Source organism: Chinchilla lanigera, unplaced genomic scaffold (assembly GCF_000276665.1).
Source record: "Chinchilla lanigera isolate Chin_1 unplaced genomic scaffold, ChiLan1.0 scaffold00065, whole genome shotgun sequence".
Classification (NCBI taxonomy): Eukaryota; Metazoa; Chordata; class Mammalia; order Rodentia; family Chinchillidae; genus Chinchilla; species Chinchilla lanigera.
The window spans coordinates 6,263,330-6,287,026 of record NW_004955466.1 but is presented as its reverse complement, the minus strand read 5'-3'; the positions used below and the strand labels follow the sequence as shown (position 1 = coordinate 6,287,026).

The 23,697-nt window shown below is 44.0% G+C and overlaps 2 protein-coding genes across 3 annotated transcripts in view; one reads left to right on the top strand and one right to left on the bottom strand.

The window, feature by feature from the left end:
- Ppp2r5e (protein phosphatase 2, regulatory subunit B', epsilon isoform) overlaps positions 1-23,689 on the bottom strand; it is a 157,348-nt gene extending 133,659 nt beyond the window's left edge. Inside the window, exons 1-2 of one of the 2 annotated variants that reach the window (XM_005399153.2) lie at positions 23,609-23,689; positions 21,032-21,195 (exon numbers count right to left, since the gene is read on the bottom strand). In XM_005399153.2, coding sequence (XP_005399210.1) covers positions 21,032-21,188 — 157 coding nt within the window. In that variant the 5' untranslated portion in view covers positions 21,189-21,195; positions 23,609-23,689. The remainder of the gene's footprint in view (positions 1-21,031; positions 21,196-23,608) is intronic. The other variant, XM_005399154.2, reaches the window with a different exon arrangement.
- LOC106150141 overlaps positions 22,127-23,697 on the top strand; it is a 3,382-nt gene continuing 1,811 nt past the window's right edge. Inside the window, exons 1-2 of the mRNA XM_013521880.1 lie at positions 22,127-22,160; positions 23,624-23,695. Coding sequence (XP_013377334.1) covers positions 22,127-22,160; positions 23,624-23,695 — 106 coding nt within the window. The remainder of the gene's footprint in view (positions 22,161-23,623; positions 23,696-23,697) is intronic.

Sequence of the window (23,697 nt, the reverse complement as noted above, 5' to 3'; positions counted from 1 at the left end):
ATATATATATATATACGTATATATATAAAACAATGATGGCAAAAAACAGATAGTGTTTTGTTTTGGGGTTTTTTTTTGGTACCGGGAATCAAACCCGGGACCTTAGGCTTGCCAGGCAGGTGTTTGTGCCGCTGAGCTGTACCCTTGGCCCCAGGTAACGTTTACATGTCTCACTTCCCATGAATGAGCGGGACCCTGTCCTACATTAACGCACTCACGGCCACCCACCCCACTGGGGAGGCTCTTACCACCCGTCTTCTCCAGTGAGTCAGACAAGCCTTCCAAGACAGAGGCAAACATCTCCAATCCTTCTACATTGATGGGCAGGAAACAGTATCAAAATCACTTACTCTGATACCCAAATGTGCAGAAATTATTCTCTTTAAGCTTTGTCTAAAGGGGGGAGGGGGTTATTCCTAGCCAGGAAATGTAGGTGGAATGTACTACACGAACACAAAAATGAAAAACAGGCCATTAAGTAAAATGGAAGAAATAGAATTTCACCAAGAGTATTTTCATATCAGCTACAGATTTGTGCTCACAGGCATCCACACTGTCTGACTAATCACGAAATGATTTACATGATTTTGAAATTCCTTAACCGCTTCCGTACAAGGCCCGTCAGTCAAGGACTATCGCACGCTCCAGACCCCACGGTCCTTGCCTTTACTCCGTCAGCTCTCCCCCAGCTCAGGCTCTGCCGGGCCCACAGAGGACGCGTTCTCACAGACACCATCCCGGTCCCGGCCGCTCCGCGCACCGGTGCCAGGAACACTCGCTGCACCGGGCTCTTGCCACCCGCAGACCGCACCCAGAGACCGCTCGCTGATTTACATGGTAATAGCTCAGCAAAATTTAAAATTAGCGAGGGAAAGGAGGCGGGTTCCATTTGTAACTTCATCCTATTCGTCAAAGGTAAAATACTTCCAATTATTTATTCTGAAATAATGTTCACAATAACCATAACACCACAAATGTTAGATGCTTGGCCTTGATGTGGTTTACTCTTGCTTCAATTCTTGTTGAATGAACATCAATGGATGCTGACGATAATTCTAGCACTACTCATCCACCCTCCGTAATACAATTAAATCCACTGCATTATATCCCCCATGATTCACACTGTTTCTAAAACAGTGAATTAAAACACCCAAAAACCCAAAGGTCACGCCTTTTAATAATGCAGTGGCATCCACTGAGCATAGAGCTAAACCTACAGGTGGGTTTTACGTACCTTTCCTAAATTTTTTTTTACATTTTTGTATTAAAAATTTTATTTTCTGTATAGTCTGAAAGTAAAATATCAATTTTTTAAATGCAAAAAATTGAAGGATTTGCTTTCAAAATCTCAGTAGTACAAAACATGACAAGCACAATGTTATTGTAAGAAAACATTTTTTTGGTTTTTTGAGACAGGGACTTGCTCTGTAGTTTAGGATGGCCTTGAGCTTGCTATGCAGCCCGGGATGGCCTCGAACTCAAGGCGACCCTCCTGCCTCAGCTTACAAAATGCTGGGATTACAGGTATGTACCACCACACCTGGCTTAAAAAAATTTTTTAAATTACAATTACAATAACAAGATTATCTCAAGGCAATCAGCCATCATAATGCTATTAATCACCACATGGAACAACAAAAAAAGTGTAAAATAAGAATACACAAACATGAGAAAACATTACTCCTCATGAGTGGGTAGGGGTCTGTGGTGAATTGCATATTTTATATTTATATATTTGCAAGTAGTAAATCCCCTTAGGATCAAGCGTATACTCTTTACACCAGCCTGAGTGCTTTGACTCTGACCACTTTACTAAACCCACCCAGTCTCTGACTGCCCAGGCTGAGGCAGGAGGATCGCCACAAGCTCGAGGCCAGCCTGGGCTACATAGGAGCTTCAAGGCTAGTCTGAACTGCAGAGTGCGACCCTGTCTCAAAAACCAAACAAACTAAAAAACCCACATCACTTCTTCCAAGAACAGCCAGCTTAGTTCTCCAGCATCACGCTAGACTCCTCTGTGTCTACTGATTACTGTGTATCTTGCGGAGGAAGAACAAAACCAACCCTATTCCACTTATCAGGAGAAACGTGTTGACTAAATGGATAGAGTTATGCATCCCATGAGAATACTTTCAAAGAGAATTTGAAGGTCCTTGGAGGACAGTGAGTTCCCAGGTCATATGCAGGTTCCTTTCAGAGCTGTATGCTTGACATATACTTAGAACAACACTTCCAGAGTGTTTCCTTCACACTTTACCATAATCCAAGCGTAAGTAAAAATCTACCCTCCTGAGCCCCGAAGTATGTACCACTGTAGACCATCCCACAAAAGCAGAAAAGACTAAACTCCAGGCATCTGCAATGTCTAGTACAATGTCGAGAGGTAAACCTCAACACAATAAAATGTAACTCAATCCATGTTTCCAGGCGTAACTGAGAAGTGCAAGTTTTCTCAGCTGCCAAAGGCTGCACCAGGACCCCTCACACCCCGACACCTAACAGTCAGACGCCCCGAGATGTGGTCACCGCATCCTAGACTTTCACCTTACAATTGCTTCTAATTAAAAGTTTAAGCTTTCTTGAAGTAGAAAACATTACTTTCAAATAGTAAGTTACCATTCAAACTATCAGTGTAGTAGCACTTGTGTGTGTGTATGTGTGTGTGTGTGTGTGTGTGTGTGTGCAATCTGTGGACAAAGCCTTATGGACAAGCACAAAAAACAAATCACCTTTTGCTACATAGAACTCACTGTTCAGAATAAGCTGGACACATGAAAGAATATTATGACACCCAAGACAGCTGACAAAGTGATGGAGCACTGGGAATCATAAAGGTGGGCTCCAGAACTGAAGAGCTGATAATTAAAGCACAGGACATGAAGGCAATCCCGGCTGTACTGGTTTAGTATCCCTAAATCATGCTAACACCAAATGTCCTTTCTCTTAAGGCTTTAACCTTGAAAGCATCATGTGCGGACTGCAGGTACTGCCGAACCCCACACATCTGCACTGCGCTCGAGCGTGACAGCCTGGGAAGGACATGACTGCACCCACTCTTCATCAGTGAGGGTCCCTGAAACTGAGAACCAGGCAGACCCATTACTCACTCTAAATGACCCTAAAGTAAACCTTTTCAAGAAACGGGACCCCAAAGATCCTAGGTGGGGAGTTCTGAAGGAGTCCTGGGTATGTGCGCAATCCCAGAGGAGATAAGGAAGCCCAAATTAAAGACTGCATGCTGACGGGACAACTGTGGACTAGGCACAGGCTCTTTCCTCTGGCCCGTCCTGAAGACGGATCTCACTCAAGCTTCAGAGCAGCTAAATGGGCAGTGGGAGGAGTCACAGCACTTGAAATTCTGCAAATAAATACTACTGGCTTGTCCAAGACATCACACATAGCCCATTAGTATGTATCATTCATATGTACCAATCTATTTTTTTATATGTACCATTCTAAAAATAAATATTTTTAAATATTTTTTTCAAAATCTATTAACTTAGCCAGGCATGGGGGCACACACCTGTAATCCCAGCACTTGGCAGGCTGAGACAGGAGGATCACTGTGAGTTCAAAGCCAGCCTTGGCTACATAGTTCAGGGACAATCTGAACTATACAGCAAGACCTTGTCTCCAAAAAACAAATGCAAGTATTAACTTTAGGGGCTAAGGATGTCCCTCGGTGGTAAAGTGCTTTCCTATCATGCCCAAGGGCTCAATCCCTAGCACCACAAAAAAAAACTCGGTCCCATCAATTGTAGGTGCAATTAAAGAGAAAAATATAGACAGATGACTATATGGAAGGCAGTGCAGAAAACTGAGTACTTACAGTGGTTGACTGATAGTGTCAACTTGAGAAGTTTACAAGCTTAACTAAATCAGTTCAGCAACTCTACAGTCTACTGGGTGGCTCATCACCTGGATGGTGTAAAAGGGAAATAAGGAAGGACAGGAGGGCTTCCATTCTTCGGAGGAGCTCCAGTCTTCACCTTCAGCTTGGTCGTGTCTCCTGGCTTCTAGTACAGACTCTCCAGCTTCTGTCTCGGATCCTTCAGCCTCCCGGTGTAGACTCATCAGCCTTGTCGCAGACCCAGCCTGATACGGACTAGCCTGGAACGCTGCAGTGAACTCCAGACCTTGGACTGGATCCTTCAGCCTCCAGTGTGCAGATGCCCTCTGCACGCTTCCTCATCCAACTCAGAGGCCGACCATCAGAAGCCAATCCTGTCATTTCTTGTACATTTATGCATCTTTTTGTTATACTTGTTTCTAGTAAAACCCTGATACAAAAATTGGTACTGAGTGTAGGGCCGTTGCTGTAATGTTGCCTGGCCATGTGGCTGAACGGCCTTTAATCTGGAAAGGTCTTGAGAGAGTGGCTGAAGAGGCAGCCCCTACATGCTGTAAACTGTATGGGAGGCTCTGGTCAGGGCCTGGAAGATCAGAGCACCGACAGAAACACTGCCGGTTAAGATGAAGCTCAGGAGGCTTCAACTGAGAAGGACTGCACTGGCTGCTGGATCTCTGGTGGTATATTGTGCTTTGGCAGAAAGTTGGTCCTCATTTTGCTTGTGTTTAGAGATATTACCTAGGTGGCAGAAAAATTTCAATGCAGTCTACTTTTGGGATAGTGCCACGGTTACTGTTGAGAGCTTTTGGCCAGATCTACTCTGGAAATTAAGAATGAAGAGCCAGTAAGCTGACATGAAACATTTGGCCAGAGGGAGGCTCTAGTGGAGCTGTGGGCTGCAAGGTTGAAACAGGAGAATGTGGTTGTTGAGAAGGAACAGGACAATGAAAAATAAACTGAAGCCTTTCACCTAAAGGGAAGAGTGTGTTTGAATTGTAGGAGATCCCTGGTTTTAGTCTTGTCCTACCTTGTTAAAAGTTAATGGAGCTCAGTGCTGTATCACACACCTGTAAAAAATCCCAGCAGTCCCATAATCCCAGCACTCAGGAGGCTGAGGCAGGAGGATCGCTGCGAGTTCGAGACCAGCCTGGGCTACAAAGGGAGTCCAAGGCCAGCCTGAACTGCATAGCAAGACCCTGCCTCAAAAAGACAAAAAAAAAAAATTATTTCCCTTGCAAACCCTGACTACAACAGTACTGAAACTTTTTACTGTAGAAAGTCCCGTGTCAGCCAGGTATGGTGGTATGTGCCTACACTCCCAGCACTTGGGAGGCTGAGGCAGGGTTACTGTGTTTGAGGCCAACCTGGCCTCATAATGAGTTCAAGGACAGCCTTAACTACATAGTGAATGGTCTCTAAAAACAAAAAACAAGGGTGGGATATAGCTCAGTGGCATAGTGCCTACCTGTCAAGTGCAAGGTCATGAGTTCTATTCCTGGGACTAGAAAAAAGGGCCCATGTGTCAATCTGTTTTCAAGTCATTGTGACTTTTGCTCACAGAGCAGAGATAAACTCCTGTCCTCCTGATGCACAGCTATCTTTGTGAAAATCTAATCGGATGAGACAAAGGTTGAAAGGTTGAAGTACCCTTCTGACTCAGAAAATTCTTCTCCTTTGTAATAAATGTCCTTGATCCCAAAAGAATTCATTCAAAGTGCTGTGCGCCTACAACATGCAAGGCTGGCAATAGCTGTGATCTTTAATACCTCTAAAATAAGACAGCACATAAGGAGCCTGAGCTCCCTGTCACCAGTTACCTCTCAGTTGCTCACAAAGTATCTCACACACACAACTTGAAGTAACGGTTTGTTCTGGCTCACGGTTTAAGAAGTCTCAGTCCATGGCCCACTGGCTCCACTGCTATTAGGCCGACGACAAGACAGAAACAGCACGGGAAGGGGCAGGGCGGAAAAAAGGTGCTAACCTCACGGCAGCCAGGAAGCACAGAGTTAGTAAGGACAGAGCCAGGAAGGGGCCAGACACCCGCGTGAACTTCCTCCTCCGAAGGCCCCACCACCTAACCGCCCTTCCACCTGCGAACTCACCACGCGGCTGGCCCGCTCTGCGATCCAGGCCACACGCCTGCGCTGCACTGGAGACCCAGCTCTCCACACCCAAGTGTGCTGGACATTTCCTACCGAAACCGCAATAGTCGCGCTAAATTCGCACTGTATCTGCTCCTGAGAAACGGCAGAGAGACTCCCCTACCACTGCCAGACGCTGCCTGCAGGGGCACTTCAACCAAAAGCTAACGCAAAGCCTGTATTTGCATATTGGAGGATGGTACTTTTTCCTGAAATGGTGCCAAGTCTCAATCTTTTCCACATTCTTCTCAATGCTTTAACATTTTGCCTGGAACAGTGTTCCAGGAACAGGCAACCCGAATTCATTAAATTACAGTTTAACGTCACTGTGAGATAAAAACCCTTCCCGGTGCCTGTGTAACGAATGAACCTTTGCCAGATCTCTCCTCTCACACTGTGAATTACGAAGCACGATCCAGGTCCACAGGGCTGAAGAAGCCAGCCCAGCAGAAACAGGAGGGGAACAGGTATGTATCAAGAAGCACGCACGCATCACGCAATCCACCTACCTCAGCGCACTCACCCTGCAGTCACCTTCGGAGGTTACAGGTCCCGCCTTACCAGAGTGGGAAGTAAGACTCGAGGGGGTTAAGCACCATCTCAGCCCACACAGCCGGGCTTATCGCCTCTGCTCCCACCCAGGCCCTTCCTCCCATCAGCGCTTCTCCAGAAACAGAAGTAAGGACGCCACTGCCGTTCCTCACTGCCCTGCTGCCCACAGGCTTTCAGGGGGTTCTGAGAAGCATCCTCCTTTCACTCCTGGCTTCCCTTCCCGCCCAGCCCACGGAGCCCAGAGTCCGCGCCCCTCCTGAGAGCTGCTGCTGGCCTGGCTGCTGCTCTGGCTCCCCTCCTTCTCACCACTTCAGTCTCCCTGCGACTTTTGGGGTACCTGCAAAGAGTCAGTAGCAAAATTATCCGTTTAGGAAATCTTCCCAACACAGCCTGGGGGAGAGCTTGGCTAGCGCAGCTCTCAGCCGGGCTTGCTTCTCGCTAACACTCACAACACAGGAGACACCGGCTTTGCAGCCAGGTAGGCCTGGCCGCCCGGGCCTCCCCGTGCACCAGTGGGCAGGGGCAGCAAGCACGCCTGGCCCTCCGTGCTGTCACAAGGTGTCCGTGGCAGGGCCAGGACTCAGGTCGCACTGCTGGGCAGCTGAGCCGCCGCGGGTATGGACGTCGCTGTCCCATCAGGCAGCGCAGGACAGCCTGTCGCGGTGCGAGCCCCCCGTGGGACGGTGGTGTGTGTACCACCAGTGGCTCAAGCCGGCAGGAACGTGTTCAGTGTGACACCACGTGGTACACTGCCTGGCACGTAGCAGAGCCAACAAATATCCTTTCCCTTCACAGGCTGCCGGCCTATTTCTCACCAGCAGACACCTTGAATCTCCCCTTCCAAGTGTTATATCCACAGCTGTCAGGGTCGGGGCTGCCTTTTCAGAGGCACACTCAGTTTTACCCCTGGTGTTCCTATTCACCTAGCTCAACCTCAGATGATCCTGACCCCGCATCTCCAAATAACCACACTCCAGTCACACAGGTGGTTTCTATCTTCAGACACCTATTAAAATTCTGTTTGATACCAAAAAAAATTAAAAATTAGGAGAGACACCCCTAGCTGAGCATAGAGGTGCATGCCTGTAATCCCAGCACTCGGGAGGCTGAGGCAGGAGGATCATTGTGAGTTCAAGCCCAGCCTGGGCTACAAAGTGAGCTCAAAGCCAGCCTGAACTGCTTAGCGAGACCCTGTCTCACAAAGACAAAAAAGAAACCACTAGCCATGAGATCACCCTATACAGACGCTGACTCTACAATAAGTTCTACGGCAAATTCTGCCTCTGTCCTGACGGAAGAAACCCTCCACCGAAGACCAGCAGCCCTGGGGAGATGCTCTGAGAATCTGATAAAGGCTCTGCACCTTCGTCTCACAAAATGCCAACCTACACAAAGCCACGACCACTGGCTGGAATTTCAGAAGGATCAAGAGGATCCGAAAACCCACCCAGCCCCAGACAGGGCCCTCAGTGAAGCGCCCGTCTGTCACAGCTCCTACGCTGGTCCTGTTCACAGTCTGGGCTTTACTGTGTGATAAGCTCAAAAGCCTGGATGAAAACCTCCAGGAGGCACCCTAAGAAAGAGGTGTTCTCACTCAACCTTTCCCTACCTCTCTCTGGCTCAAAACAAAATGCTATAAACCCAGCGTGGCTCAAAGCCTGAAGAGAAGGCTCTCCTCTGAAGGAGAGATCGCCAAGTCAAGCTGCGTCTGACCGGCGTATCTGTGGAGCGGGTAAAGGGAAAGGAGGTACAAAAGCGAAGCGTGAGGACACCTGTTTTACTTTCTAATGTCACCCTTCTACGTTTCTGTGTTTTTGAGGGTTTCAATGTATGTCATACATTCATATAAAAGCACAACATAAAGAAAATTACAGATGGGCATGGTGATATACGCCTGTAATCCCAGACTTGGGAGGCTGAGGCAGAAGGATCGCTGTGAATTCAAGACCAGCCTGGGCTACATAGCAAGACCCTGTCTCAAAAAAAAAAAAAAAAAAAGGTAGGAGAAAAGTTTGGAGATTCCACCTTGGCAGACAACTACCAAAATAAGTTTACCTGGGGATAATTTCACCTGGTGACTTTGCAAAAATGCAATTTCCCTTGAAAGTAACTCTATTAGCCACTTTAGAAACTTCTCCCTGAAACAAGAAGTCAGTCTGAAACTAACAGTAGCTACATGGCAAAGCTGGGACCATGCTAGAACTGCTTCTCCTTTTTGCTTTAACAGCCTAATTCTTATATCTCCACATGCCCCATATCTTGCTTCCTTAAATGGGAATAATCTGTGTAAAGAATTACAGGGAAAAAAATCAACCGAAAACACTAACAAGCATTTTCCTTTCTGCAGTTTTTCCAATAATTACAGTAGCTAATGCTCTCAAATTCCTATAATGTACCTGCCACTGAACTAAATGTTTTACCCGCTAAAGCAAGTAAATGGCATTTAATCTGACACTATGAGGGGGTTTCTATTAGTCTTCCAATTCTACAGACAAGAAACCAAGGCATACAAGTCCACTAGCTGTGAGTGGGAGCTCCAGAACGTCGGTACGATGACCCTGGGGCTTACATTCCTACCTGAGGGAAGCCATCTGTCTTCTTTGGGTAATGTATGCAAATTGCATTGCTCAATTAAGATGTCCACGATGGGTTTAGTTCTACCGTAAAACAAAAATAAAATCCTGTATTTGTTTTCAAAAATCTTCAAATACAAAAGGCAGAAAAATGTTTTAGTAAAAGATGTCATCTTTGCAAACAAAAGCACCAAAGCCTTTCTGAAATATCTAGAAACTTTACCGATCTTTTTCAAGTACTACAAAATCTAATTACTAATACAAACCAATACTATTATAAATAACAAGTTTTTCAGGAGGCTGAGGCAGGAGGATCCGTTGCAAGGTCGATGGCTGCGAGTTCGAGACCAGACTGGGCTGCAAAGTGAGCTAAAGGCCAGTCTGAACTGCATAGTGAGATCCTATCTCACAAAGACAAAAAGAAAAAAAATTACAAGTTTTACAAATGAAAGAAAATTTGATCACAAAATCCTGCTCTGAATGTCCAGTATAATATTTAAATATACTGTTCTCTTATATTATACAAAGCCTGTTGATCTCACTAGCCCTTAACCAATCCTCAAACGGAAGAAAAAAATGGATTTCGTTTAATAACTTTACTTCTGCAATACCAAGTGATAAACCCCAAAGTAAATGGAATCACTCCGTAAAATCCACTCCCTCCTCTCTCCACAAGACACTGCCTTTTTTCTTTAAACCCAAAACATGCAGAATTACCAGAGGACAAAGCCAGGACTTTAAGTAAACACTAAGTAATTTCAACCTTTAAAATTAAAAAGGTTTCTGCCAGGCTGGGAGCAAATTCTTATAAACCCAGCATTCTGAAAAGCTGAGGCAGAAGATTCTAAATTCAATCCCGGCCTGGTCCAGTTAGTGATTCACCAAGACCTATCTTTAAAAAAATAAACAAGGGTTAGGGGTGTAGCCCTGGGTTCAATCCATAGTACTACAAAAATAAAATAAAGTAAAATAAAACAAAATAAAATAAATGAAAAGGTTTCACTAAATAGGTTTATACCTCATTGTAAATTATGTTAAAATAAAACTGACCTGGATTTTGGGGGAAAAAATGTTGCCACACTTCAGAAGGAAAGTGCGTGCCTGTACGACCAGTGCTTACTGGTCAGCTGTCAGCCTAGACGCCAACTAGCACCGTGCAGCACATACCGAGAAACGTGCTGAGTGTCAGCTACGTACAGGGCACTAACCCAGGCCACGGAGGGAAGAAAAATCAGGTTTCTACATCAAAGCTTAGATTTTACTAGAGATAACATACAAGTGAACAATCACATACAACTTCATTAGTACAAAAAACACAGGGTAAAAGCAACTTCAAAGAAGACTTTTAAAACCATCAAGGAAGATACCTAAGGAGGTACCATTTCAGCTAAAACTTAAAAAATGACAGATTTAGGGAAGAAAATTCTAAGTAGAAAAAAAAGGACCGTCTTACCCATGAGAACATTCATCTGGCGCTTCAATATTTACATGTCCAGGTTACATCCCGTGAGTAATTCTTCTTACAGTTTATAATGTGTTACAGGAACGGTCCGTGCGTATATTCACACATATGCTAACACAACACTCTACAAAACAAGTCATTCTCCATCTTTTAATCTAATAAGCCAAAAGCTCTTAACTGTAGGAAGAAAGAACTAAACCTTTGAAAATTGATGAAAGCAATGTATTCTCTCCTCTAAAATAAAAATGCCCAAGGAAACACTACATATAATTTGTGTGTGTGTGTGTGTGTGTGTGTGTGTGTGTGTGTGATTTTGAAACAGGGTCTCGCTATGCAGTTCAGGCTGACCTGGAGCTCACTTTGTAGCCCAGGCTGGCCTTGAACTCACAACGATCCTCCTGCCTCAGCCTCCCGAGTGTTGCGATTACAAGCATGTGCCACCATGCCTGGCTACATATACTTTTAGGAAGTTCTTGGAACCATCCATTCTATCCCAACCAGAAATCGGAGACCCCTGCAGTGTGCTCCAATCTCCTGCCAGGTGTTCCGGCGCCTGGCAGGAAGACGATCAGTTGTCCGGAGGTGGTCTTATGCTAAGAAGATCTTGCCCTGGAGTGTCTTTAGTCTTAGCAGGTGGGAGAGGATGGCCCACCCCTAATGGGATAATGGGAAATCTCAAAAGGGTGACACCAGTAATCCCAAGCCTCCGTTCATCCCTTAGGTAAGTATATAAAACTAGCCATTGTGAATCTGTGGTCCCCAACAAACCTGAAATTCAAACTGCTACTAAATCTGGAACGGTGACACAAAGCCACAAGCTGGAAAATCCCACACACGACCTCAGGTGGCAGGTTGCAGTTAACGTGCACGTGCACCAGAAGTACTGTGCGAAGCTAACTTCAGGCTGTGTACATAAGGTACACGTAAAACGTAAGTGACACTCCTGTTCACACTTAGGCCCCATGCCCCAGGCATCTGAGCCTTGGACAACCCAGACCATGCAGGGCAACTTATACGCAGATTTTTCGGGGGTAAGTGGGGGATTGTGCCAACTTGAAAAGCAGCACACAAATGAAACTCATAGCTTACAATATGGAAAACATTAAGAGAAAGGTATGACATTAATGCGTACAATATGTAATAAAATACAATGGTCTGCTTTGTCATTTACTACCATAAGACATGCCAATCTTATAGAAAGCTAATGTTTATCAAAGCTTACCCACACACACATGGATTGCACACGGCACCACTCAGCTGACAGAAATGTAAACAAACACAGTACAAAAGCATGAGCGCCGAGCGTGAACCGCAGTACATCCTGTACCACTGGGTCATCTCACAGCTACCTCCACGGCTCCTGCAGCAATCTCAGAGTCGAGAGCACCCACTTAGAACCACGTGGATCTCCATATGAGCAGATCATCTGGCCAGGAGACTGAGGTGCAGTGAAGACTGACCTCTCGGGACACTCATGTATTTTTCACTGCATAAAGTCCATGTAATAAAATACAAAATAAGTTCACTGACATTATCTGCAGGACTTCCTGTCAACAGTGGTATTAGTTTTCCACAGACTCCAGAAGCAGAGGGGACCCGGCACCATGGACAGCAGCTCAAAGAGCAGGAGGCCTCAAGTTGGTGGCACTTGCTGGCAGGGACAAGAAAATCATTACAGAAAGCCAGGCGTGGTGGCACACGCCTGTAATCTCAGCACTCGGGAGGCTGAGGCAGGAGGATCGTTGCAAGTTCCAGACCAGCCTGAACTACAAAGTGAGCTCAAGGCCAGCCAGAACAGTATAGCGAGACCCTGTCTCAAAAAGACAAAAAATAAAAATGAATGAAAGTCAGGAACAGGAAGATGGCTGAGTATAAGAACTAGCCATACTTCCACCAGGACGGACATACTTGCACCCTAGACTGCCGTACAGAATAAGAACCCCAGGAAGTACCTGTGAGCCTAAGAGACTGGACCAGTTGTGGAGCTTCATGTTACTAAAGGGGAAAGAGATGCAGAGGCAGCAAGTTACAGGCCCTGATGAGGTCCAGTTCAAGGCAGTAAACACGCAACACACAGCAACCATTACAGCCTCCGTCTTCAGTATAGGGTCCTCCACGAAATGCCAGAACAGTGAGCGGGCACAAAGTCAAGCAAGCAGTTCTGAAGACAGGCCCGGATAATGCCTGCTGCACCGCACGATGGGCAAGGTTCTATCTTACTGTATGTGGAGACCAGATCTCAACCACAGACCCAGTGCCTCCAGCCTCCACATTATTCAAGGGACAGCTAACTGTATGTGCAAATACCCCAAAATCCGAAATCTGCAATGTCTGGTCCCAAGCATTTCCATTAAAGGATATTCAACCTGTAACGATCAAACACTAACAGACTGGAATATAAATGCAAGCTTCTACTCTACTCTTAATTGATACATAAATGAGGAGCACTTCTCAATTTTTTCCGACCAAGATACATTTGGATGAGAACGTTCGCTATGCTACAGAAGAAACAAACTATCCGGACATACAAAGAAAAAATACTCCCACCAGAAGAGAATGAGGTTTGTCTCCACTACAACTGGGTGTAAACTTTTGAACAAAAAATAATGTGGTTCATTGCTTGGTTTTGTGCAAGTCCATATAATTCCTTCTGCAAAAGAAAAACATTGTCACACTCTCAAACGATGCAAAACTCAACTTGAACACAACTTAAGATGTTCTTCCAATTCTACAGCAAAGCTTATGCTTATTTTTTAAAAACAACAAAAAGGGGGGGATAAATAAACAAATAAAACGACACACACCCCTAATTTACATGCCTAAAGAGTAGATACCACTCACCCAAGACACAAATAGATCAATGGTTTTCTACTTCTTTTGAGAAGTACAAATGCACCTTTGAGAATCTGAAAAATATTACTGATTCACCCACTTAAAAGAAGACAGATACACAAAATTTTTCATAATTTCAGGCTGCGCCAGGTGTGGTGGCACACGCCTGTAATCCCAGCACTTGGGAGGCTGAGGCAGGAGGATTGTTCTGAGTTCGAGACTAGCCTGGGCTACAAAGTGAGTTCAAGGCCAGCCTGAACTGCAGTGAGACCCTGTCTCAAAGACAAAAATAATAGTAATAATAATTATTATTATTATTATTATTTCAGGCTGCTCACTGTGTGTCAAATGCAGCCAAGGGTTAAAGAAGCCTACTGTAAAATTTTATGACCAGCCACTTCTGGGAACAGGAACTAGGAGAACAAAGTCCAGAGGGAGATTTTCCCTTCTACACTTTTTGAAATTTGATCATGTATTTTTTATGAAAAATATAAATGCAAAAAGCATTACATAAATAATGTGGCAATATACCAGTGCAAAGATGAAAATTTCCAGATGTTGAGAATTGCCATTAAATTCAAAACATTTACAAACTTGGACTTTTGATCTTTTCAACTTTTCAGTTGAAAAGGGGTTCACAGGGGCAAAATTATGTTCCCACAAGCCAGTTGTGGTGGCGTACACCTGTACCCCAGCACTCGGGAAGCTGAGGCAGGAGGATCATTGTGAGTTTGAGACCAGCCTGGACTTAGAAAGTGAGCTCAAGGCCAGCCTGAACTGCATAGAGACCCTGTCTCAAAAAGATAAAAAAAAAAAAAATTTACGTTCCCGCTTCGTAATTTTCAGAGAAATTCCCAATTTCAACTTTCTTCTAGGAAAATGAAGTAGTAATTCCATACCATTTATATTCTAATTCCCAAAATCCCAGCTACATAACAATCGCTAGTACCTGGTACATGTAACACTACTTATCTACCAATGTTATGTCCTCTTCATTTTACAGACAACTGAAGTGCTCACGAGTTAACCCGCTCGCCCATGAGAAACACAGCCGTGGGTGAGCTAAGTCTCATGCCAACAAAGCCCGCACAACTTTCCCTCTGCGACACTGCACCACCACACATAAGGACAGTAAACACTGAAATAAAGGACATTATTCTTTAAGAGACTTTTTATCATACATGCACTTTAGGAGGTTAGCACAGTACAAAAAAGTGGAATTATAATGCACATTCCTGCTTTACATTACAGGAAGCAGATACGGACAACAGACAAGAATCTAATCGTTAGAAAGACGCAAAGCCTAGCTTTAAATAGTAATTCTTAAAGTTCTTAGAAACTCACATGCTAAAAAATGAAAAGAGAAGATGAACTTAAGCCTAAAAGAACTTTTTAAGTGGTTCTGGGGCCTGCTCAGCAGTACAGTGCCTGCTTATCATGTGCGAGACCCTAGGTCTGATCCACAGAACCAACAAACAAACACAAATCAGTGTTTTATCAGAGCACTGTCAACAGCTCGGGCAGAACTCCTTTCACAGCCCTTGCCATGCTTCACACAGATGTCCAAGCTGACTGCAAAATGCCTGAGAAACACACTTGTAAAGGCAAAAAAGAATGATGTCACTTTCACTGTAACTCCATCTTCAAAGAAGTAGTGTTTAGCAGAAGTATTTCACTCAAATCTAAACTATAGAATAATTTAAAGTCAAAGACAGAGGGAAGCTGGGCTTGGTAGCGCATGCTTATAATCTTAGCACTCAGCAGGCTGAGGCAGGAGGATCAATGAGTTCGAAGCCAGCCTGGTTACACAGTGATTCAAGGTCAGCCTGAATTGCATGGCAAAACCCAGTCTCAAAAAACCAAAGCAAGGGGCTGGGGATTTAGCTCAGCAGCATAGCGCCTGCCTGGCAAGTGCAAGGTTGTGAGTTTGACAGAAGGAAATAAAGTATGGGAGGATGGGTTGAGAGGGAAACATGACCTACCCAGGTACCATTACTACTTATTAACAGAAATGTACACATGCGTGTGTGCAAGAATGTGTGTGTTTGCCTAAGGGTTGAGTCCGACTGTCATTACTCAGAGACTTACCTAGATAACTATCAAAACTTGTTTCACATCATGCTGTAGAGGTACAAAAAATATATCCAAGTTTTTACCTTTTTAGCAAGCACCTGAGCTACTAAACCTTTACAGGATTTTCCTTATTAGCAAATTGGATGAGTCCCTCATGTTCAAAATTTTAGGACTCTCCAAAAGTACTTTCAGCAGTACACAGAGATGGAGAGAATTCTAATGTCTGTATTCACAAAGTTTATCAAGCAATTTAGCTGAAGAAAAGCCAGACCACTCACTTTTTATTTGTACAGAACTACATGCTGGTGCGGTTCTGCATGGAAAATAACACCGATGACACAAATTTCAAAACCCAACTTTCAGGAAAAGGGCAAAACAGAGACTTTCCCTTCATTATATATTACAATGGCTCCTTAGCCTTTGGCTAAAATCAAGAGTATATGTTACAGTTCTGCCCGTAAAGACACTTTTAACAGCTAAGAATTCATGAAGTTTCATTGTGAGGCCAGGGATATAGCTCAGCGGCACAAGCACCTGCCTGGCAAGCGCAAGGTCCTGAGTTCGATTCCTGGTACAAAAAAAATGCTGTTTCATTTATAAGTCTGTCAAATATCATGATGCAACTAATAAAACATTCTGATAACACACACCAGCCAAGTGATGAATATCTAATTTCTGAGATTTCAAAAATTACATTATTAAAAAAAATTATCATTTCTATATTCAAACTCTTCTGAAAGGAGCTTGAGAACATGTCTTTTACTGTTTTCTTTTTGTTTTTTTGAGACAGGATCTTGCTATGTAGCATAGGATGGGCTTTACCGGCCTTGAACTCACTGTGTACCCAGGCTGGACTTGAACTCACAATCCTCCTGCCTCAATCTTCCAACTCCTGGGATTATAGGCATGCTACACCATGCCCAACTTACAGTATTCTTTTTTTTTTTTTTTTTTTTTGAGACAGGGTCTTGCTATAAAGTTCAGGCTGGCCTTGAGTTCACTTTGTAGCTCAGGCTGGTCTCAAACTCACAACGATCCTCCTGCCTCAGCCTCCCAAGTGCTGGGATTACAGGCATGCGCCACCACGCCCAGCTTTACAGTATTCTTTAAAATTCAATTATAATTTATATTGTATCTCAAATAAATTTAAACCTCCAAATTAAGAAAAATACTACAAAGCTGGGCATGTATGCATATCTATAATTGTACCACTTAGGAGGCTGAGGCAGGAAGATGGCCACAAGTTCAAGACCAGCCTGGCCTAAATAGTGAATTCATGGCCAGCCTGAACTACATAGCAAGACCCTATCTTAAAAAAAAAAACAAAGAAAAAAAGAAAGAAAGAAATACTACAGAAAACTAAATCAGTATCTCTCCTTTGTAATGAACTTACAGTTTATGCTGGTTTTTCCTAAGGCAGTAGCCAAATCAAAACAAAGGCCTACAGCCAGACATGGTGGCACATGGCTGTAATGCCAGCACTAAGGAGGCTGAGGCAAGAGGATTACTGTGAGTTTGAGAGCAGCCTTGAGGCTAGCTACATAAGCCGGTTCAAGGCTAGCCCGCGCTACATAATAAGACCCTGTCTCAAAACAGAAAAACAAAAAAAAAAAAGGCCTAGCGAATACACTCCTATATTCTCTTTTTATTCTATAAATTACTTCCAAAGGGCTAAGGATGTAGCTCAGTGGAAGAAAGCTTTGCTAGCTATGTAACACCCTAGGTTCAATGTCCAGGACTTAAATAAGTAAGTAATTTTCTTCCAAAAAGTTGGTAAGAATGCAACACACACATAAGCCAATCCACTGTAAGGAGGTAAGTCAATCCACTATATGGAAAATGAACGTCATCATTTCACACATTCTTTACATGTACTCAGACAATCAAGCAGATACACATTTCTGGACTCTATCTAGACATGACTATTGTCCTTTATATCATTCCATAGATAGACATGGAAATCTAATTTACAGAATGCTTTCTGGAAGTGCTGGGCACGGTGGCGCGTGCCTGTAATCCCAGTACTCGGGAGGCTGAGGCAGGAGAATCCTTGCGAGTTCAACACCAGCCTGGGCTACAAAGTGAGCTCAAGGCCAGCCTGAACTGCATAGCGAGACCCTGTCTCAGAAAGACAAAAAAAAACAAGAGTGCTTTCTAGAATACCCACCCAGCACGTGCACAGTACACAACAGTCACTGCGTTGGTCTGCATAGGCTTGTGGATGTGTCTAGGCCTCTTACCTTCTAATTCGCCTTTGCTAGCAAAGCATGCAAATTCACAAAAAAACGATATTCCTGGCAAGTGGAGTTCTTTCACTACTACTAGGCTTCCCTTTAAAAATGATATGCACACCGCTAGCACACATCCAAAAAGCTCAGCATCGCTAATTAGGGAAATGTAAATCAAAACCACAGCAAAAGACCACTCCATACCATTATAATGGTTCTTGGAAACAAACAAAATTACCAAATGTGAGGATATGAAGAACTTAGAACACACGGGCACTGTTAACGGGGAGGAAATGTGGTGCAAGTACTGTGGAAAACGGTGGGGCTGCTCAAGAAATTACATACACACACACACACACACACACACACACACACCGGGCATGGTGGCACCCAGCACTGGGAGAGGCTGAGGCAGGAGGATCGTTGCAACTTCAAGGCCAGCCTGGGCTACAAACTAAGTTCAAGGCCAGCCTGAACTGCAAGGTGAGACCCTGTCTCAAAAAGATAAAAAAAAAAAGAAATTAAACACACAATCCAGCAATTCTACTTCTAGGCATATACCCAAAAGAAATGAGAGCAGAAACCAGAACCATTACTTTTACACCTGTGTTCACAGCGGCATTATTTATAATACCCAAAAGGTGGAAGCAACGCAGCGCCCACTGATAAATGAAGACAGGCACATACACAAACTGAAACACTCTTCAGCCACAAGGAATGGAATTCTGACACACAGTTAAATGTGGACGAACCTAGGACAGGATGCTAAGTGAAATCAGCTACTCAGAAAGGACAAATACAGCCTGTCTCCACTTATCGGCAGTACCCACAGTGAAATTCCCAGAGACAGAATGGCAGTGGCCAGGGGACAAGAGAAAAACAAAGCAGGCAGAGTGTGCATTCGGGAAGACAGGAAACTCCTGGAGACAGACAGTGGAGACGGCTGCACAGTGACGTGAATGCACTGCATGATGCAGACTTAAAAATGGTCCACAAGCCAGGCGTGGTGGGGCACGCCTGTAATCCCAGCACTCGGGAGGCTGAGGCAGGAGGATCACTGGGAGTTCAAGACCAGCCTGGGCTACAAAGTGAGCTCAAGGCCAGCCTGAACTGCATAGTGAGACCATCTCAAAAAAAAAGGTCCACAAGCTAGCTGAGATAACTGTACTACTGATTTCTACTACTTGAAAGGAACAGGGTGCTTCTGTTGTCTCATCAACTTTGCATGCCCGTACCTGGTAACTGGAGCAACTACTTTGAAGATAATATGTCATATAATAACCACTGTTAATTTCCTACCATCTTGTTTTGAAATTCTGTATCATTTTTATTGGGTTTTTTTTGTCTCTTTAAAAAAAATGGTACATTGTGTGTACGACTATTTTGTACAATAAAAGAAGAGAAATGGGACAGCAAAGCGTGATAGCACACAGTCAAATTCTCAAACACACCTTTCACTACCCACACAACCAACACGCTGGCTGTAAGTGGTTAGTCAGGTTTTAAGTGTTTGCCATGGCTTATAAATTAATGTTTTAAAATTTCTTCCAATCCCACAAAAAGTTTAATCTAAGCTTCCCAGACAGTATGTCTTTCACCAGGTATGATGCTAATAACTATTACATGTCTACTTCAGATTAAATAAATTGTTGCCAGGCATGGTGGTGCAGGCCTACAATCCCAGCACTCAGGAGGCTGAGGCAGGAGGATCTTTGGGAGTTCTAGGCCAGCCTGGGCTACAAAGTGAGCTCAAGGCCAGCCTGAACTACACAGAGAGACCCTGTCTCAAAAAGACCAATAAATAATTAAGTAAATAAATAAATAAATAAATAAATAGCAAAAAAATCTACTGTCTTCTAACTCTGTACCTCCAGTGTGCTTAGTTTTATACTTAGCATTTCTCCTTCATTTTCCTCCAAAGCCTCATACAAGCTATTTTCATTCTAACAAAATCTTTAGTCAAATCCTCAAGAGTTCATTTTTACTAAGTGCTAGACATACCATCCTTACAGTAACCATTATTTCCACTGATGTAGTTAAACATTGGAATCTTATTTATGACTCTCCTTCCCTTTAAAAAAAAGTTCACATAGGAAAAGAAACTTAAATATCCTATGCTAGACTTTGAAGATCTTTTCTAGTCACGTTTGAGTTTTTCTTAAAATACCTACTGACTTCACAAAGTGCTGCAGAACTCCATGTGCATTTATGAACTCGTCAGCCAGCTGTCCCGCTTCCTCTGAGTAACTGAAGTCTATTGAGACGGTCCCCTTCCTCCCCACTCTGCACCCTCAACAGACGAAACTCCACCTTCAAAGGGAGAGCCTGACCCTTCCCACACTAACTAAATGACACGTCAAACAATGTCTCCTCCTAAACATGAAGCAAGCAGATGAAAATTTAAAAGGAACCCACATACCCAAACAGGCAGAAACAGTTCTCACATTAAAAACTTACTCTTGGGGGCTGGGGATTTAGCTCAGCGGCAAAGCGCCTGCCTGGCAAGCACAAGGTCGTGAGTTCGGTTCCCAGTACCGGAGAAAAACCCAAAAAACTAAATAAATAATAAAAACTTACTCTCAATACACTCTAAAGAAAAAAAAACTAAGCAAGTATGATCATCATACACTTTGTGTTTGTACTGGCTCAAAATAAGAATGCATGTAATCAATTATACCGTATGTTTTTTGTTTTTTGGGGGGTTTTTTTTGGTACCAGAAGTTGAACTCAGGACCTCACACTTGCCAGGCAGGCGCTGTGCCCCTGAGCTATATCCCCGGCTCCTGTTTTCTTGATTTTTAAAAATGCATCTTTCAAAACACCATTTTCTTTGTGTAAGTTATCAGTATGGTCTCCTTTACTACGTCCTACTTCCTAAGAGTACAATTTGTAGTTGTCATTGCAAACTGCGTATCCACCTAAATATCGAAAGGAAAAAAAAGAAAACCACAGACCTAGACATTGCTACCATTTATTTTCTCCACTTATCAGGAGAAATTCTCTAGGTTCTTTTTGCTTCTCCTCAGCCATTAGATCCAATCAAGCCCCACCTCACCATTATTTTTCCAGTACCAGGGACTGAATCTAGGCCCTCATGCACACTACACAAGCGTCTACCACTGAGCTACATTCCCAGCCCAAACTGAGGCCTTTCGAAAGGTCGGGGGGAACACCCGGTCACTCACTACTTCAGTGAAGCCTCCCGTCCCCTCAGTTTCCAGCACAGAACCTGAACAGACAGGAAAGTCTCCCCAAAAAATTACATGCAGATATTGGAACATTCACTGAAAAAGAGAGGAGCAGGTCAGGAGCCTTACCTTTCAGCAGTGGCAGAGGTGTTAACTCAATAGGCTTGCCTTGAGACCTAAACTGTGAGGAACTTTGTGACCTCTTCTGTCTGGCTTTTCTGACGGACTTCCGAGAAAATCCGTCTACTTTATCCACTGATGGAGGAGTAGTTGGTGCTGAGGACATATCCCTACTGAAGAGAAAGAGGTGTCAGAAACACGTTCGTTCCCACAGTGCAAGCATGAATGTCTAGTTACACAATTCTCAATGTCCCAAATGTACTACTAATGAACATGCAAGCATGTGCCAAAGAAAGGCAACAAAATCAACTAAAGAAGGTCTTAAGTCAATGGGAAAACAGGAAAATTTGATGGAAAAAATATTACTATCACGTAAGCAGCTTTGCATCTCTATTATACTACTCCATGTTGATAAGCATTAAATGATGTTCATCTAGATTTGAACTTTCTGTGCTGTCTACCCATTTTAACTGCAAAACTCTTTTCATCTTGATTCTAGAAGTAATTTTGGAGCTATTCTGTAACTGGAAAACTTCCATGGAGACACTTTTCGCAAAATATTTAGCATTATGAATGGATTCTAGAAGTGAAACTCTTACTGTACTGTAAGAATCTACACCAATATATCACACAAGGTGAAATGCACAGTTACTGAAACTGTCTGAGCAGGACTCTTAATGAAATGTGCTGCGTTTGAAACGACAAACCCCCACACTGCAAATGAAGACAGGGGAGATTAAACAGAACACACAAAAGGGACCATTAAAATCATTTCAAAGAAGTTTTCTTTTTGAATGAAGCCATCTTAAATGATTAAAGCTTAATAAACAAAACTCTGACGAAACCCAGCACCAAGATGAACTGAAATATAACTTCATAACCTTAGACAACCAAATGGAGTTTCCTTGAGGTTTAGATCTTGAAGTTCAAATAATTTTCATTCCATCAAACTGATGGAAGTGAACGGTGTTTTGCAATTTTCAACCCTCTCAAATTATTGAAATAAAGCTATTTCCCCAAAGCAACAAGCAGCAAGCTCAATTCCATTCACCAAGTAAGTGGCTGCCACCACTTCCGGGGCTTTTGAGACACCGCGTAAGATAAATGGCAGACTCCGATAGAAATATCTCATACAGGGGTATGTGATATGGTACGCCTGGCAAGCGCAAGGTTGTGAGCTTGATTCCCAGTACCGGAAAAACAAAACAAAACAACAAAAAAAGAAATATCACATACAGGGGAAACGATGAAATGCAATCACTCACCTGTCACTCTAATACATGAGACAAGTTTTTTAACTCATCTATGAAAGTGTAAGGGAGCTTCTTCCTGAATGTGTAAGACTAAAAAGTTCCCTGAATTATCTTGATTCTGCCAAAGTAAAAGTAGTAAAAACACTCGAGGTGGAAGTGGAGAAATACTATGTGTGAAGCTCCTAGTTCATTGAGGTTAGGAATTTTTAGGTTTTCGGTTTTCTTTCAATGAAAAGTTTTTTTGTTCTGTTTTGTTTTTCTGGTTTGTTTGTTTTTTTTTTTCCTGGTACAGGGAATCGAACTCAAGACCTCGCGCTTGCCAGGCAGGCGCTGTGCCGCTGAGCTAAATCCCCAGGCCCTGAAAAGTTTTTTAATCTACCTAATTTAGCCTTAAAAATACAGTAATATGATGAGCCTGGTATGGTGGCACACGGCTGGAAACCCAGCACTAGGGAGGCTGAAACAGGAGGATCACGGTGAGATTGAGGCCAGCCTGGGTTGCACAGTGAGCTCAAGGCCACCTGAGCTACACAGCAAGACCTTGTCTCAAAAAAATAAAAATAATAACAATGTGACAAATTCAAACTGGAACTGCAAACTATAAACACTACGGAAAACCACTTTAAAATAGGATGACTGCATCAGCAAGAAATTCCACAACATATTTGTATGTCGCAAATTTAGGGGAGGATTTTACAATCTCGTCCGTGAATTATTTAGACCTCATTCTAACCCTAACAAATTTCAATAAATCCTGATCTTTTTGTCTCTTTTACAATCCTCATCAGCCATCTCCAACGACGATCTGTAAGTAGCTTTTTTTTTTTTTTTTTTTTTTTAAATCATCTGGCCCTTACACCTGCAGTCCAGAATAAACGTCAAGAATCTCAACCCTAAACCATCGCAAAACTGAACATAGGCAGCAAAGCCCGCGGAGACAGGTTTCACCTGGGCCAGAGCCCGGGGCTTTAACACCCGCTAAGCAGGGGGCAGCGGGTGTTTCTGGGGCTCCGACAATCCGGGGGTGGAGGGCAGGGAAGTGGTGTGTGGAAGGATACTTACCTACACCCGGACCCGGAGGAGCTCGCCGCTACTCCAAAGCCCCGCTTCCCCGCGGCTAAGGGGGACAAGAAACCCCTCGGATCCCGGAAGGTGAGGAACGGGAAGAGGGAGACCAAACGCAGCAGAGGGCTCGCCAGAAGCATCTGGGGGCGCGCACCCACCCGCCGCCCCGCTCGCCGCCCGGGCCGGGCCCTCCCCGGTGCGGTGCCCGCGGGCTGCTCGGAAGAGGAAGGGAAGCGGGCGAGCCGCGGTGCCGGAGGGACGAAGTTACCTTGAAGCTCCTGAGGAAGAATCCGAGACGATCTGAGGTTCCGAGGGCCGGGAGAAGGGCGAGCGGCCGCGGCGGCGGCGGCGGCGGGG